Source organism: Buceros rhinoceros, unplaced genomic scaffold (genome assembly GCF_000710305.1).
Source record: "Buceros rhinoceros silvestris isolate BGI_N320 unplaced genomic scaffold, ASM71030v1 scaffold4876, whole genome shotgun sequence".
NCBI classification, from domain to species: Eukaryota; Metazoa; Chordata; class Aves; order Bucerotiformes; family Bucerotidae; genus Buceros; species Buceros rhinoceros.
The window spans coordinates 184,132-201,080 of record NW_010419297.1 but is presented as its reverse complement, the minus strand read 5'-3'; the positions used below and the strand labels follow the sequence as shown (position 1 = coordinate 201,080).

General features: G+C 40.1%; 1 protein-coding gene across 1 annotated transcript in view; it reads left to right on the top strand.

The window, feature by feature from the left end:
- The window catches only part of SDK1 (sidekick cell adhesion molecule 1), a gene marked incomplete at its 5' end in the record, with an annotated part of 284,258 nt that overhangs the window by 120,565 nt on the left and 146,744 nt on the right, over positions 1–16,949 (top strand). The window contains 2 exons of the mRNA XM_010138858.1: positions 9,952–10,063; positions 10,974–11,164. Coding sequence (XP_010137160.1) covers positions 9,952–10,063; positions 10,974–11,164 — 303 coding nt within the window. The remainder of the gene's footprint in view (positions 1–9,951; positions 10,064–10,973; positions 11,165–16,949) is intronic.

Sequence of the window (16,949 nt, the reverse complement as noted above, 5' to 3'; positions counted from 1 at the left end):
TTTCTCCCTGTTGAGGTGTGAGGCAACCTCATATTATAAAATAACCGAAGATTGATAATCACGAAGTCTGCAAAGGGAAAGCTGCACTTTATTTAGAAGAACATCTGTGCTGTAAAGAGAAAGAAAAATTCTTTCTTTTGATAGAAAAATATTTCTTTGGATTCTGAGCTCTGCTGTGTGATTGGTTTTGCCCCGCTCTTTTGTTTTACAGTACTCTAAATATATAAATGAAATTTTATTTGCTTCTGAGTCTCTGTGACTTGAACAACTCTACTTTTATTAAGGATTGTGTTCCTTTGTAGAAGAAAGTGGAAAAAGTAGCACAATGCGGTCGGGGGATGCAGAACTTTAGACCATATGGAGTAGACCTGAGGCCCCCGATAACCTATTTCTCAACATATTATTATTTTGACAAGTCATTTCATATGTTTGGTTGAGTTAGCTCTTGGAAGAAGGCTGTGGGGTATCTTGTTTTTCAGATCTGCTCTCGTCATGTGAAGGCTTGGAAATAGCAGACCTTTGGGACCAAGGTAGCAATCTGGATCCCAAATCATGCTTCTTGTATATATATAAATAGAACGCAGCAGGAGTTGACCTTGAGCTTAAAATGCTGCTCAGTGAGTGTGTCTTGGTTTGAATAGTAGTTCAGCAACAGAGAACAACACTGCCTGTTTAGCTCAATGTTGTAACTTTCTGTAGAAGTGCTCTCCCTTAAGCCTTCATAAATTGTTCCCTGCCTGTAGCATTGCAGCGTCTAGGGTCTGAATACAGGTTTTAAAATTCAGTTGTTTCTTGGTTTAGAGTTGGGTTTTTTTTGTTTTGCCTTTTTAAAGTTCAAACGATGTTTGTATGTAGCGAATTTAATCCCCGTTCTTAGAGCGGATTTTCTGGAGAAAGCTTTGATCAACACCTCGCTTATCCAGTAACTGCAAAGCTGTGCTGGCGTGGCTTTGGCTGGGTGTCTCGTGTACGCTTTTAGGTAATGATGGCCAGTTCGGTGGCCTGCACACGTTCACTGGCACCAAATGCCTGTGACACAAGTCCTTCCTTTTGTTCTGAAAGACAGACTAATTGTGGAACACTCAGGTTTGACTTTTGCTTATTCTTAGTGAGGCAAGTTTAACTTCTTTCCTCTAATCTCCCAGGAAGATCACAGATTTGTAAACAAGCAGCCAGGTACAGTAGATACCCAGGCCTAAGGAAATCTCTAAAATCCAATAATATTTATTATTTTTGTGTATTTGCCAGATAACTAATAGCATTCTCCTGAATCTAAGTTGATGCCAGAGAACTCCACCTTTTTAAAACTTGGAGCCTCACTGAACTTTGGTGTTAATATTCGCTTCATCAGGACTGTTTGGCAGGTGATCAGAATCTGCGTGCAAGTGTCAGCATTCAGCGTGCTGCAATGCCACATTCATTTAAAAAATGCTACGAAGAAATAGATCATAGGAACTCACATATGATCAATTGTACGTATTTGCTTTATGCTCTACTGAGCGTATTGAGCCTTAAATCTTCCTCGTGAAAATAGTGCTTCAATTACTGTTGTTATAAATTCTGGAAGCCATTTCTTAAATAATTTCCCCCAAAGTCACTGCAGATGCTTTTCTTTATTGAAGTCCAGTGAAGGATAGATGAGAGTGTCTTTTTTTTTCCTTTTTTTTTTGTTATCACTCTTTCAATTCAAAGTAGAACAGTGTTTAAACTTGTTACGAGTAGAAGCAGCAGCAACTAGTTTGTCAGTTGTGTGATTTGTGCCAAAGTAAGGAGTTAAGAATGCATTTCTTAAAAAAAAATAAAGCCATGTATGAAGATGTATTTGAAAATAGAGGGCAGCATTTTATTGTCTCCTTTTTCTCTTTCTTTCTTGCTGCTTGACGGTAAACCAGAATCTGCTGGTGAGAATTGCAGCATCTGAAATCGCAGCGGTTCTCTGATCCCTGTAAGACAGCCATGTCCCCAGTTCAGCTTTCCTTCTTCATTTCTTCTCTCGGCTCTTGCCTCACCACCGAATTTTGCATTTTTGGACATGATGATAAACTGACAGTTCTAGGCTTTTTAATGTCCTGGCTGTTCTAGTTCTTTTAACATCCAGTTACTGATATGTGGTTTATTAACCTAATTTACCTTTATTAAGAAAGCAAGTGGTAAATATCCAGATACATGAAGTGCAAAGGCTGTAAGATGTTAAAAGGTCGTTTTTGTCCTCAGGAGAAAGTGACTCTTGCTGTCTGCTGCAGTAATTCATGCAGCCGCTGCCAGATCCCTCAAACCTGTTTTCTCCTCCTAAATGCACGCGTGTTTATATTTAGTGCATCGTAAGAGGAGCATCCTTTTAAAGTGCATCATAAAAATATACAGCCTCTCAAAAAACATTTCCACTGATGAGTTATTTTAAAATCTTTTTAAACGTAAGCATGTTTTGGATTATACCGCTAAAAACCCAGCAGTCCTGGATGCTGGCTGCAGAGGCACCGCTCGCCCTGCCAGCTGCCTGCAGTGGTTGCTGTACCTGTTGTCTCTCGCATCACTTTGAAGATGAATCTGAGGCTAATAGATTCCACTGCTAGACCATGGATTTCCCCCCCACCCCTTTTAACTGCTGTTGAATAAGATTACACACTCTATCCAGTTATATAGCCGATATTAAAGCTATCTGGTGAATTGAAAAGCCACCTGAGTGTTCTTTAGCTGGAATAGCTTGAGGCTATATATTTTTTCATGTTAAAAGCTCTAATGATGTGCTGGATGATAAGTTTCTAGGCAGAAAGAAACCTCTCACTGTGCATGGGGGAAGGTCAGGTCAGTGACAGAGACTGAACTTCCAAATTGCTCTTTTTGCACGAAGAGTTGTGAGAAGGGAATTTTGGAGTGTTGGAGCAGAAATTTGGTCAGCTTTTGAATTTAGCTGCTGAATCATCACAGGGAGCTGTGTAACTAAGCAGCGGCTTGATTTCCTTAAAACGACATGGGTCAACACTTGAAATTTATTTCTGAAGTAGTCCAAAAAGACTGAGTAGATTTGTAGACCTCAGGTAATAGAAAAGAGGAAGAACATGTCTGTTTTGTGGAGGACTCATCCTCAGATAGTGATTTCTGGGTCAACTGCACTTAATGGCCTGGAGAAAAAAAAAAAATTAAGAAATCAGAGGGGAAAAAAAGGCAGATCTCCCATCCCTATCCCAGTTATGGAGCAAAAGTGGTGAGAGAGAAGCTGGAGAGACGTGTCTTACCAGGAACCATCCCACCGGTGGCTCCTTTCCTTGGGCACCACAATGCCAATAAAACACATTTTCCATTTGTAAATCAACTGTGCTTAGTTCTCTGTGTCTCATTATGCCCAGAAATAGACCCTAAAAGCTCCCTGCCAGGTTTTAGAAGCTTCTCAACCTGTATTTTAGACTCTATTTTTTTAATAAAATACATCAAGCTGCTCTTTGCTGTAGTGTCTGCGCACAAAGGGGTATAAGTCATCTTGTGGGTAGAGGAGTTCTCCATTAATCTTTCCCTGGGGCTAAAACCAACAGCTCTTGCAGTCTGTTTGAAAGTCCTTACAAAGGGGAAAAAAGCTGTTACAGACATGGCTGTTATTTGTTTAAACATATGGAAACATTTGTAGTGTGATCCTGGCTTTTCTTTTTGCCCTTGCTATTCTTTAGTTTGTATATTTTTCAGTGAATCCTTTCAAACTTGTCAGAGGAGAAAAGTTTGGCTTGTTTAGCTAAGTAAAATGAAGGCTGTGAAGGAGTATGATTGTTTCCTATAAATACTTTAGGACGTAAACATCGCAGAGGGAGAAAACAACTATTTAAGCTAAAGGACAGCTTTGGCAGAAGAACAAATGGGGTACGTTGGCCATGAATACATTTAAGATGGAAATTAGCAGTGTTTTTATCAGGTTGAAAACCTAAACCCTAGGAAACCTTCCAACCAGAAAAGCAGTGTAAAAAAAAAAAAAAAAAAAAAAAAAACAAAAAAAAAAAAAAAAAAAAAAACACAAACCTCAATATTTTTAGCAAAGGCCCCAGTACCTTCAGAGACAGGAGTGAATGATGGGATATCAGAGAGACAGGGACCAAGGCTGACCCAGGAGGTTCTCTAGTCCTCTGCTTCCAACGCAGCTACAGCAAAGCTCCGTACACATCAGATATCTTCTTCCCAATGTTTTGCATGGTTAATGTATTTTTTTTCCATTTTCATAGAATCACAGAATGGTTTGGGTTGGAAGGGACCTTAAAAATCATCTAGTTGCATCCCTCATACCATGAGCAGGGTCACCTTCTACTGGACTAGATTCCTCAAAGCCCTGTCCAGCCTGGCTTTGAATCCAGGGATGGGGCGTCCACATCATCTCTGGGCAACCTGGTCCAGTGCCTCACCACCCCCACAGCGAAGAATTTCTTCCTTACCTAATCTAAATCTGCCCTCTTTCAGTTTAAAGCCGTTACCCCTTGCCCTATCACAACATGACGTTGTACAAAGTCCCTCCCCAGCTTTCCTGTAGGCCCCCATTAAGTACTGGAAGGCTTCTGTAAGGTCTCCCCAGAGCCTTCTTTTCTGCCGGCTGAACACCCCCAACTGTCTCAGTGTGTCCTCAGAGGAGAGATGCTCCAGCCCTCTGATGATCTTTGTGGCCATCCTCTGGGCTTGCTGCAACAGGTCCACATCCCTCTTGTGTTGGGGTCCCCAGAGCTGAACGCAGTGCTCCAGGAGGGGTCTCAGGAGAGTGGTAGTAGTGGAGGAGAATCACCTCCTTGCGTGTGCTGGTCATGCTTCTTTTCTTCTTGAAGGCTGTTTCTGTAATATATATCTTAAATTAGGAATTGTGAGTGTTTTCACTCTCTTCAAACAGACCAGCAAGTACCTGAAGTTAAACACATTTTGAACTGCTTGCAGAAGTGCAAGCTTAGCTGGGTAAACCACACGTTTTGTAGTGATTTTCTTTGGGTAACTTTATTTTCCAAAGTCAAATGCATCAGAAGTACTGTTGTAACTGCCATCACACAGGTGTTTAATGCGTGGTCTCCTTGTTCTATTTTGCTCTGGTTTTTTTTTTTACCTTTTTTTTAGTTTATTTTACTTGCAGGAAGTGAATCATGTTTGATCTGATGTTGACAAAGCTTAGTCACACTGACAAGAGTATATGGAGTCAATAAATGGAACTGACCTAGACCGTTCACTTGTTTTGCTTGTACTGTGTTTTGTAAACCTTTTTCACATCTGGTGTTTTATTCATATGTTGTGATGTCTGATGTCTGGATCAAGACGAGGAATGTGTATCTGAGAGTTTACTTGCTGTGATTGATTCAAACAACTAGGCCATTTTCACTGTAAATTTGATCTGCAAAATTATTATTATTACTTCCTTACTTTTTTGTGTCCAGAATCTGGTTTCTCAAAGGTTGAAGATCAGAACTTATGTTAACATGTATGTGTTTGAGGGGTCTTACGATATCCTTGGATACTGAAAAGTCATAATTCTTCATGCACTAACTCTGTGCCATTAGATTGCTAATTATTTTAAAAATACATTCTTTTGTCTCAGAAAATCCTCCATCTGGAGTTTTAATGTTATTCATTAAACTAAACAAATGTGGCTAAGAATCCTCACTGCAAAGCCTCTGTTATTTTTCATTGCATCTAGAAATCTGAGCAGAGAGCTGTGCAGTGCACAGCAGCACCACGTATTTTCTTGAGAATGAATGCAATCCTTACTAGAATAAAAGTGAAGAAATGAAATGGGAACTTTTATTAGCTTAGTGCTCTTATTGTATAACCAGTTAATAATCGCTCTAATGAGTAGGGTACAAATAGATGAGCCATGTTTTAGGATAGGGTTTTATGATTGAGAATTACACTTTTTAATTATTTGCGTAATGCTTCTCTCTCATGCCCACAGGTGGTTGTCAGCATTTGCTAGTCTGTTGATCAGGCTCCAATTCCTGTTGTGCATCTTGCTCTGCAAAGGGGAAGGGAAATTAATCTATGATTGATCAGGATCCTATTCCTCTTGTGTATCTTGTCTTGGAAGGGGATAGGGGCATTAATCCATTACGGGTTGATAATCCAAAACATCTGCAGGCTGTGGCTGGAAAAAGTGAGGTGTATTCTGTTAGAAAGTTTTGTATTTGTAAGGTTGGGGTTTTTTTTTTCCCCCTCCTCAAGCATCTTGAGATGCTGCATGACTGTCATTTCTCCTCTCATATTCTGTGTCACACAGACAGAGATGCACATTCTCGATGCTGTAATGTTGGACTATTTACATGTAATATTTTTGCTATTCCTAGTGGACTCTTATCTCCTGTTCCACTTTTCTCTAATGTAGGTGTCCATAATTTGGTAATGTGAAGCTTTGCATGTATCCTGCATAGTAATTGCACAGGCATTTCTGCATGCCATGCAAGTCTGAAAGTCTGCAGGAAGTTTATGGCAAAGGTTTTCTCATCTTTTTCTCCCATGATAACTTAGAAGTGGTTTCAAAGCTCCGTTACAGTATTCAATTTCTCCATTAGCTCGAGAGTAGTGTGCAGGTGATCTTTTCTGTGAAGTGTTTTTCTGCTGTAGACAAATTTCATAATAGAAAGGAGTAAGTCCATTTTTGGATACAGGTGCTGTGAGATTCCTCCTGCCTGAAAACAGGACACTACTGAGAGGTTATTGCAGTAGTAATTAACACCAAGAGTGGGAATGATTAGCAGACAACATAGCATTCCAGGCTCTACCTCATCCTAGGTAAATGAGGGTCAACCTTCCTGCTGCTGGTCACCTTGTTCGTATTAAGTGTTTTCAGAGGGCTGAGAAAGATAAGCAAGCCTCAAAAATAAGACTTGTTGTTTCTGTCAAGTCTGAACTTAAGCTGTTACTTCTTTTCAAGAGATAAACACTTTCTGTTAAGGCTGGTTTGCCTTATATCTCTCTGAGATCAATCCGAGCATCCATATCCAACTCTTAATATTCTGCTTAGCGAACAAAATGGGTTGGGACTGGTCCTGAACGCACTTCAGTTACTGGGCCCTAGTAGATACTGGTAGTATCTCATTAGACAGTGTCTAATGAGAAGGTTTAGAAGCAGAAGGAAATGCTTTGAGTGCTGTGGCTAAAATGGATATACAGTGTAAAATAAAACAGAAAATGCTCTTTGTTGGACAGAAGTCCCTGTTTGGATTAGGACTCTTGCCTGCTGCAGACCTTCTGTCCGCTCACCTATTAAGTACTAGAGTCAGATTAAAAGCACATCGCTTAAGGGCCATTCAGCCTTTTTCTGTAGCTTCCTACAAGGTCCCCACAGACTCATTATGTCTAAGAGCAAGGTGTCCCTTGGCTACAGTTCTGGGATCAGTGTTTTTCCCTTTGCTTTCGTAGTCGAGAGCAGAAAGCAGGTAGAAAGGAAAGAAGAAAGGGTGGGAATGGTGGTCCCCTGGTAGCAAATTCGTTTCACTGTAACTGTGTTCTCATATGCATTTGTATTGCCTTCCCATTTCAGTGTTTTTAATAAATATTCCTTCAGGGAGACTGAAGCTCAATCATTACAATAAGGGATACATGGGATATTGAGCAGTTTTTAAATAACGTGGAACATCTATAGGAAACCATGGGGTAGCAGGGAGGGGAAATGGTCAGTAACAAATGCAGAGAACCTGCTTGAGGGAAAGGAGTAAGAGGTGACAAAAAGTCAGAAGGAAACAGCTGAGACCTAGATAGCTGGGACAAGAAAAAGTCTGAAGTAAAAAAGGAACAGCAAAAAGGAGAAAAAATTCAATTGTCTTCTACAAAGGACTTTCAAAGAAAATGTCTGTGTACTTACAATGACATTCTGGATTGTATTTTGGTGTAGCACCAGTCAAGTAAAATCATGTCACTATAGTGCATTAGGAGGTAGGAGAGGGATGGAGTGGCTTTATTGACAGGTAGGATAAGAAACTTGGAAAGTCTGGGTAGTTTTTCGTTATCTGATTGTTAGAAATAGCTCTCTAGCTTCTACACCCAACTGAAGCCTGATTTGCTGTGGCACGTCATCAAAACAAGATCACAGTGTTACTCCTTATCTCGATTAGGAGCCTGGCTATTCTGATATTCCAGCCTGTGGATTTTAACAAAAGGCTGGAGTTCCAAAAGGGTGAGCAGACACACAGATCCCACGATCCAGAGCCCTATCAAGATTTCTAAAGTAAAACTAAATTCTTCCTTTGAGATTTTGAGCCACCACAAAACAAAGCTGCAAACTTGGCTGGTTTTAGTGGGTTTGAGCCATTCTTCAGGGGAGCTGATAAATCAAAGAAGTGTTTCCTCTTTTCCAGATGGAGGTAAGAAATGATTACTGCCAAATTAGTACCTTTTTTGTTGATCTTTTAGCATTTTCTGTAATAAACCTTCATCCTGTGCAGAAGTAGTGATGAACAGTGATGCTGAGGTCATTACTTCTCATCATAACAAGGAAATCCAGTTGTTGCTTGTTTCCTATTTTTTTTCAATTACTGTTTGGAAAATTCCTCTCATGAGTCCCTGTAAGACCACCATGGAAATCTTCTTAGGAAATAGATTTAGTAGCATCATATTTCCAGGAACGTTGCTGAGCAAAAGTAAAATCTACTAAAGGCTTTCTTTTGGTTTTTTTTTGTTGAGATCCCATATGAGTTGCACGTAGATGCTGTGATGGGTCAACAGCACATTTATGGGAAGAAATAAATGTGCTTACCACTTCCTGAAGTACTATTCTTGGATGCTTGAATTTATTCTGATGTGTGGGTGGTATTCTTAAAATGGTAGATTATACTACATGCTTTCATCTCCCATAGTGCACTACTTGCTATCAATTACAAAACCATCAAAAGGTGAAAATTCAGTAATTCAGAAATCTGCAAAGCTTGTAAACATTCTGAACCCTGTTACCAAACCCTTTGTCTTTCTAACAACTGAAATCAAATGTCATGGCTTTTGGCATGCCAGGTATGAGATAAACAAAGAGTCTATCCATTTTCTAGTCTATAGGGAATTACCGTAAAAGAGAGCGTCAAGGTTCATACGTTGCGTTTGCCTCTTTCCCATTCTGCTTAATGGGCACGGGTTAGCCTCCTGTGCAGAACACACTTGATGAACTGGCTTGCTTTTCCATCAGTTTAGTTTTATTTTCATTACTTTTCCCTATAATTTGTTTATTGGATTCTGTATCTTTAGAAAATTTTATTACTCTGTTATTCAAGCTAAAAAATAGCTAATTTTTCTTTCCCAAATGAGTTGCTTGAAGCAAAGTACCTATGAATACATGGGTATTTTAATTCACTTACTAAATGTATACAGAGAAAATTTACAAGCAGTCTTTGTACCATTTTTTAAGTGTCTGCTGACTGTTGCATAAGCTAAATTATTTACAGTATGATGCCTCACAAAAGAGTAGCAGATTTAGGTTATTTACTTTCCTGATAAGAAAAAGGGATTGAAGTTGCTGTGATATGCTGCTTTGTTAATTTTATATTTGTTCCCTGGTGTGTAAAATCTTTTTAAAGAACTAACATGAGTATTGGCAGACTCTTTTGAAATGGTACGGGAGTGGTAAGATTAAACAAAACATGAAAAGGTCTTAAAAATAAGTCAGCAAGTGTTTGATAAAAATAAAAAGTGCTCAACAATAGCAAACCTTTAGGATGCTTAATTTATTTGCTCTCTATTTGAGCATGGCCCTGCACTCCATCTGGGAGCAGCTCTTGCGAGTTATGCCTTTTGAATGATACGAAGCCGCGTACGTTGAAGCAGAGTGTGCGTATGGTATGACAGAAGCCATCCAAAATGGCCATGCTGAAGATTGCCCCTGAGTGAGGAGATTAAAATCCGCGGTGAGGCCGACAAGAGAAATTTGCAGCTGTGTTGCTTGACAAGATCCTTTGCCTGGAACATGTCAGTCCTCTCTGCAGATGTAGGGAGTCTTCACGTGGTTTCTTTCTGCCCATGCAGGTGCCCTAGACCCTTCTGACACGGTGGCTCCTGTCATTGTAATCCCTCCGCAGAATACTAGTGTTGTAGCAGGGAGCAGCGAAATCACGCTGGAGTGCATGGCCAACGCAAGGTATTGTCAAAGCCGCAGCGGGGTTATAAGGAACTCATTTGAATGCACTATCCTTTTCTGAGAAGGACATAGGAAGTTATTTTCGTATTTTTCTTAATTTAATGATTGAAGCAGAACGCTTGCTCTTCAAAGTAACCTTATGAATCTTGTTTGTCCAACATTACTGAATTAAACGTATTGATTTTTCTGGCCAAATAAGGATATAGGCAGAGTTACTTTCCCACCTGTGACTCACACGGTAAGGGAAAGAAGTAAGAGTGTTGCTCAGTCAGCAGACATTATCTTAAGGAAGAAGTTAAGGGTTAATTATATTTCGGCTATATTGCCGGTTGACATGAAAGGTGGTATTGTTGAACAGTCTGTGCTTCCTAGTAAATAAATTAACAAAGATCTCTTATGAAGTAATTTATCACAGACTCTCATTTTACAGCAATTCTTGCTCAACTGTTCGCAATGCCCCGTAATACAGAGGTCACAGCATTCCTCCTCTGCTTCCATCTAGCTGGTCTTGAAGAGCATAGAATTCCAGGGCAGGCGAAGAGTTGAGATCCTCGCCTGAGCAGATCACCAACTGATTCACTTTCCCTTCTGAGGGCAGAGATTTTCTTGATGTGATTAATATTGTTTTGGTAATTGAGTTATAATGAAAGCACTTCCCATGCAGCTGGTTCCCATAGCAGTATTTACTCCTTTTGCTTAGAAATATGAAATTATTAGCACTTAAGTTCTATTGCTGTATCAATTAGCTGCACTCGCGTAATGCCACTTGAGCAGTCTGTAGTGTGGAGGTCGTGTATGCATCTGCTTCTTCATAGAGAATGTGAGGGATAAAGGAAGACTTTTAAGAAGGTTTATAATCTGTATATATGTGTTTTATTGTTGTACTTTTTGTTTTTTTAAACCTTGGCAGACCCCTCGAGAGGCTAAGCATGACCTGGAAGAGAAACAGAGACACAATAACCAGTGGCATTAGCAGCTTTGGGAGACGACTCACTATCACCAACCCAACGTCTGCTGATGTGGGGATGTACATTTGTGAAGCGAGATTGAGGGACAGCACAGAGGAGCCAGCAAGAGCGAAAGCCTTCCTTTCTGTGATGGGTAAGTCTCAAGGCTCTGGGTTTTTTAGTAAAACGGGCTCTGGACTGAGGTATAATAGGAAATAAATTGATATCTTAATATTTCATTGACCTTACATTTGAACTTTTCTATGGAGAACAGAACAAAGGAGGTGAAGGAGGATTATCTTCCAAATTAATTCAGCTGCTCTTCCCCATCTTTTTTTTAAACATTGATGTGATTCTGAATCCCTTGAGACACTATACATTTAATCAGAAGTAGGGGAAATACCGTAGTAAAAAATCCTTATTGGGCAGCTTCCATGTCTTGGCTTTCAGATGCATTAAATCCTGATTAACTCCCAGCTTGCTTACATCTAGTTTTAATATGTCAAGTGCCCATATTTCGAAAAGAAGCCTTTAAGGAGCACTTTCGTGTGTTGTCTGCTGCAAGTGCCAGTCAGGGGGCCAAGGACATTCCTGAGCGCACAGACAGGCAGAAATTACTGAGGTAACAAAAAGGAGAAGGAAATACCGTCGGTGCTATGTGCTAGACTTTTGACTCTGAGGGAAACTTAGAATTTAATATTTTTTAAGGGAGTTTGGTGCCCTTTTGCTGCCTGTTTCCACCATCACCTCTGTGTTGGAGTTCTGCTGTAGTGAGGAGGCTGTTGTTTGACAACGGTGGTTACAGTGCATGTCATATCCTGATATCATCCCACAAATTAGCACACTACACACAGCGCAGAGGGTTTTAGGACTTCTAGAGTAAAAGAGATGTTTTAGAACAGAGACATTTAGATGATTTAAGCCGGAGCTGATTGTGTAGTCTAGCTTTTATGCAATAGTCCCAGTAATAACTGTGCAAGTGTCCTGGAGAGGTTATAGCTCTGGCAGTGATACAAGTCTCTGCATTGATCAGAATTCATGCACATGCATTTCTGTCGTGCATTGCAGAGGGAATTCAGCACGCTATTCTCTGCACTCTTTTAGTCTTCTGAAAATACAATTTTAGAGACTGCTGTATGGTCTGCATTCTACTAAAACAATTTATAGTGGTTCGTGCTAAATGAGAAAACAGCTCTTCTCTCTACAAAGCTCCCTTCCAGGTTCATTTGTGGCACTGTCTCTCTTATATTTATTACCCACTGGATGAAGTTTGGTTCCAGTCTTTTTCTTTGTTTCTTAGAGTTATTACCTCATGGCTTCGCTTCCCTTTAAGGAGCAGAGATGGATTTCACTTATTTACGATTTTTGTCTAAACTCTTCCTTATTTATAAGATTTTATCGTAACTAGTTTAACTTTGCTGCTATGTTGTCAGATCCAGTCTAATGCAAGACTTAAAGCAGCCTCTCATTTAATGTAAAAGATTCTTAAATACAGTTACAATAAAACTGAGAAACAATCATTGGGGAATCATATTACACTAGTAGTGCTGCCTTTCTTTAGTAGCTCATCTGTGCTCTTATTTTTAAATGTTTTATTTATTTCTTACCCAGTTTTAGGGGGCTGTCAGGGTATGAAGTTATGAAACGGGCTGTAGATAAGAACAAGCAGATGAAAGAAAGCAGAAACAAATTGGTTACCAATTACTTTTATTTCCTTCTGATGGAACAAGACACTTCAGTTGCAGGTGTTTACTCAATGTGTCAGCAAAGCCTGATAGATTTCTTTATTTATGAGTTTCTTGAGCTGCAGGATGGATCTCTAATTCTAAACAGGAAGGCAAATCAAAGGATTAGCAGTTAATGCGTGACTTACATTCAGCTTTAGAATTCCTGGGTGGATCTGGCCATCATTTAATTAGTCAACGGGCGGGTTCTAGAGGAAAGTGCAGACAAGATTCAAATCTGAGGATTTTTGTGGTATATCTCTCATAGTCTGTTGGAGCAGTATTTACAGAAAATGAAGTGTGCTCGTCCATTTGCATGCATAAAATAATTGTAGTGTGTACCAGTTGATAATGACCCGATAACAAGCTGTACTCCTTGGGAGAATAACACAGTGTGGACTTTATAATGGGTCTTGTCTAACAGAAAGGGAAATTGTGTTAACAGAAGAGGTTTGTTTTTAAAATGATGGGGATAAATCAAATGCAGCCCCTCAATAGTATGGCAATGAGAACTTTTGTGGATTAACAGAGAAAAATATTTTGCTATTAACAGGTGGAATAGGGGTAGTGATAAAAAGATGCATCAAAGATATCACAAATACTGAGTTAATTAAAGCTTTTTAACAAATATATCAGTCCTTGCCTTTCCCGGCTAAGGGAAGTCATACAGCTTGAGCGTGGGCTCAGATGGTGACTAGAGCTTTATTAGAAGGCAATGGAACTTAGTACAAAGGTGTGTACTCAACTGAAATTAGTATTTGTGACCTACAATACTACCTCTGTAGTTTTTTCTGAATATTTCTCAGTTTGTAAATTAAAGTCACAATGATATTTGAAAAATCAATCTCTCATGTAATAAAGTAGTACAGCATAAGCAAGAAGAAAAGCCTCTAGTCTTGTGCTCAACTGCAATTTTCTTCTGGATGTGGCAAAGAGCTTTCTGAACATCCTCATATTGTTTCAGCAAAGATAAACTGAGGTGGTTCCAAACCTTGGTTTTATTAGCTGCAGTTGTTATAAATTTTTAAAGGGTAGCATGTTCCTCAGTTGGCAGAGTAACAGTTTGGGAAAGATTTGTTGCAGATTAGATAAGAGCACATTTGTTTTATCACTAACAGTTTGAAGATTAAGTAATTTAAGGAGTCTTCCAATGAACAAACCAATTTGAAAACTGAGCTAATGTTAAATGCTTTTACTCCAGTTCTGCAAGTTCCATTAGCCACAAATTGAAATAGTAATTTTTTTAAGTGATTGTTCTGTGGGATATTATGAATTTTAGGAGCTTACGAAAATGAGAAATGAAACCCTTCCACTACATGATATCCTTACTGCTCTTTAAATTAGATGCAGTCAGAAAGAAAAATCTGAACAAAATGAGGAGAAAAGCGATTAGAAAGAATGGCCTGGTGTGATAAGGTGTGGCACAGAACTGAGTGGTGAAGCCCTGTTGGCCTGTCCGAAGGAACAGGATGGAATAAAGCAGAGTCATAGTAGACGGTTTCCCTTCTTGTGTGAGCAGTTTTATGCCCAAAAAACTGCATGGATAGACATGTTCTCATGTTGGTGTTTCCTAGGGAGAATTTTTTACATCCTAGCTGGATATATTTCTTTCTGAAAATAGGACGGTAAAAAATAGTTGTAAGTCTGTGTCTCTCTTAAAGGCTGGTTCTCATCATGTGTGAAGGGTACAGCTTCATTGGATCGTGGGATTCAGGAATATTATACTGTTAGGATGGAGGGCCTGCCTGGCTAGGCTCTGAGATGAACTATAGGGCTGTTCCTCCTTCACTGTACTTTTCCAGGAGTGTCGAGATGCAGAAGGACCTTGTTTGCACGTTGCCATTTGCATTGACTGTGTATCTAACTGATGGAACAGGAGTTGTTCTCCTCTGTCGCCAGCCACCTCGATACCTTGTGCTCAGATCTCTGGGAACAACAGTTCTTGTGGCTCTAGCTTAGGCGCTGTGAAATGCTACAAACGATGTCTTGAAAGCAGAGGAGAGAATTTTTTCATGACGATTGCATTCGTGTATTGTGCTTAAAAAAGACCGTGATGACTGTGTTTGTGTACTGTGCCTAAGAATAAGAATTTTCAGGAAAACTGTAATATAAAATGTCTTTGGACTTGCATAAACGTCATCTTGGGCTCAGAGCGGAGCAATGTTGACAATTTCTGATTTGGTGAGCCTCGAGTTTCTCGAGATCGACACAGATATGTCACCTTGTCCCCAGATGCACACAGGATCTGTACCACAGTGAAGTAACAGGACTTCTGGGAAGTCCAGTTCTGTCCCTGACATTCAGGAGAAGTTCCCCCTTCTTTTAGCTCTGCAAACAGGAGGTGTGTTCCCTGTACTGTTACGAGGTTTTAGAACATGCAGACTGCAGTTCACAGTAGGTGTAGTAGAAAGAAACTAAGAGTACCTTTTAATCTCTTTCTGTTTTAACCTGATATTCATGCAAAGAAAAACCTTGCTTCAAGGGACCTGTTATATCTGCATATATAATGTGGCTTCTCTCCCAGCGTGGCCAGTCTGATCTGCTGGCTGGAGGTACGGACTTTGTACCTACAAAGGGCTCTCAAGTTTCCAGTTCCCCTTTCTTTACAAGACATTCGCCAAATAAATTGGTTTATGGTAATGCTGGAGGAAGGCTTCCATGTTGAAGGCTCGATTTTCCTCTTAAGTATGCAGCCCTGAATTTCTGAGTGATGCAGGAATTTCAGCTTTGGAGGAGCCCCTGGGGCTTTGTCTGTTCTTTCTGACTTTCATGTATGTATCTAGGATTAGGTCACATATCTCCAGTGCAGCTTGAGGGGTATGTAATGGATGCTGACTGCTATCTTTTGAATGTTAAAATCAGTGACCATGTCACTCTGCGTGGGGGAAGTTAGAACAGTATCAAATTTTGCAGGCTCCCAAGGGCTTTGCAGAGAGGCTCTTTTCAATGATGTCTGTAGTGCAAAAAAAAAAACCTGAATCCCTCAACAACTATGAAAAGCATGCATTTATATTCAAATATTCTTTTTCCCCTTTGCCTGTTCTCGACCTTTTAGTTAAGATCAATCAAACGCCAATATGATATCTGAACAATACCGTATCTGTTTCACTCGGTCTAATATGAGAAGTGACCCCTCTCATTGCACAGCACGCTGGCCCGCCGGCAGGGTGAACTCAGTGTAATGGGTCTTTTGCTCTTCTAACTATTGTGATTCTATAATTTAAAAAAATTTTCATGTTTGACCTGATACCAACAGACTACTGTGATTTTTAGAAATTGCTGTGTCTGGGGGCTTGTGTCTGGCACATTATATAGTTTGGAAGACATTGTAATTTCACCACACATTAAATTTCAACACATGATTATTGCCTACAACAATAAATGTTCAAATTCATACTGTGTGATTCAAACCAAGCCTTATAAATATGCAGTAGAGTCATGCAGAGACAGCCAGAATGCCCCTTCAGAATGCCATCTGACCCCTATAAATATTGCTGCATTTTTATGGCCTTTTTCTGATAGTTATGCACCAGGTGGAGCATAGCACCCAACCTGAGATACCCCGAGTTTTTCACTTGCAATTTGTGCTGAGCCAACAGGCCCTCAGGCACGCATGTGATGTGCAGAAGATACGTCTGACTCTCTGAAAAGTGGGGAACCTAGACTTGGGTTGTCTAGTATCTGTAACTAGAGCCATGTCTTCTGCAGCCTGAGTTCTGCTGAAGCCATAGACCTTCACTGCGAAGGACCTTTTGAGCATCTAGTGTAAGACATGGGCGTGTGGAAAAGCAGCACAGCTTGTGTGGCAATCCCTGTTTGATTTCACTCAAAGCCCTACGAGCGTACCTACACCAATGCTGCTGCGGTTCTCTCATACTTTAAATCACCAAGACTGATTTTTCATCTATTTAGACTTGGGATGACCCAGCGCTGTTGTCCGTGTGGTATTCTAGATCTTCCAGAATTACCCTATGAATTAGTCTTGTCTTCCCATCCAGGCTTATCTCTAACTCCAGGCAGCAGAAGCAGGTAGTTAACAACCAGTACGTTGCAGAGCTGCTTCTGGAAGGTGTTTGGTATCTGTGCTTATCACACAAGAATAAGATCTGACCCTCTACGGGCAATTGTTGCCTCAGCCTCTCGACCTGTCTATGTTGATTATAGCATTTGGCAGAGTTTCCAGCTGCTGGAATGACTGTGAGAATTGAGTTCAGC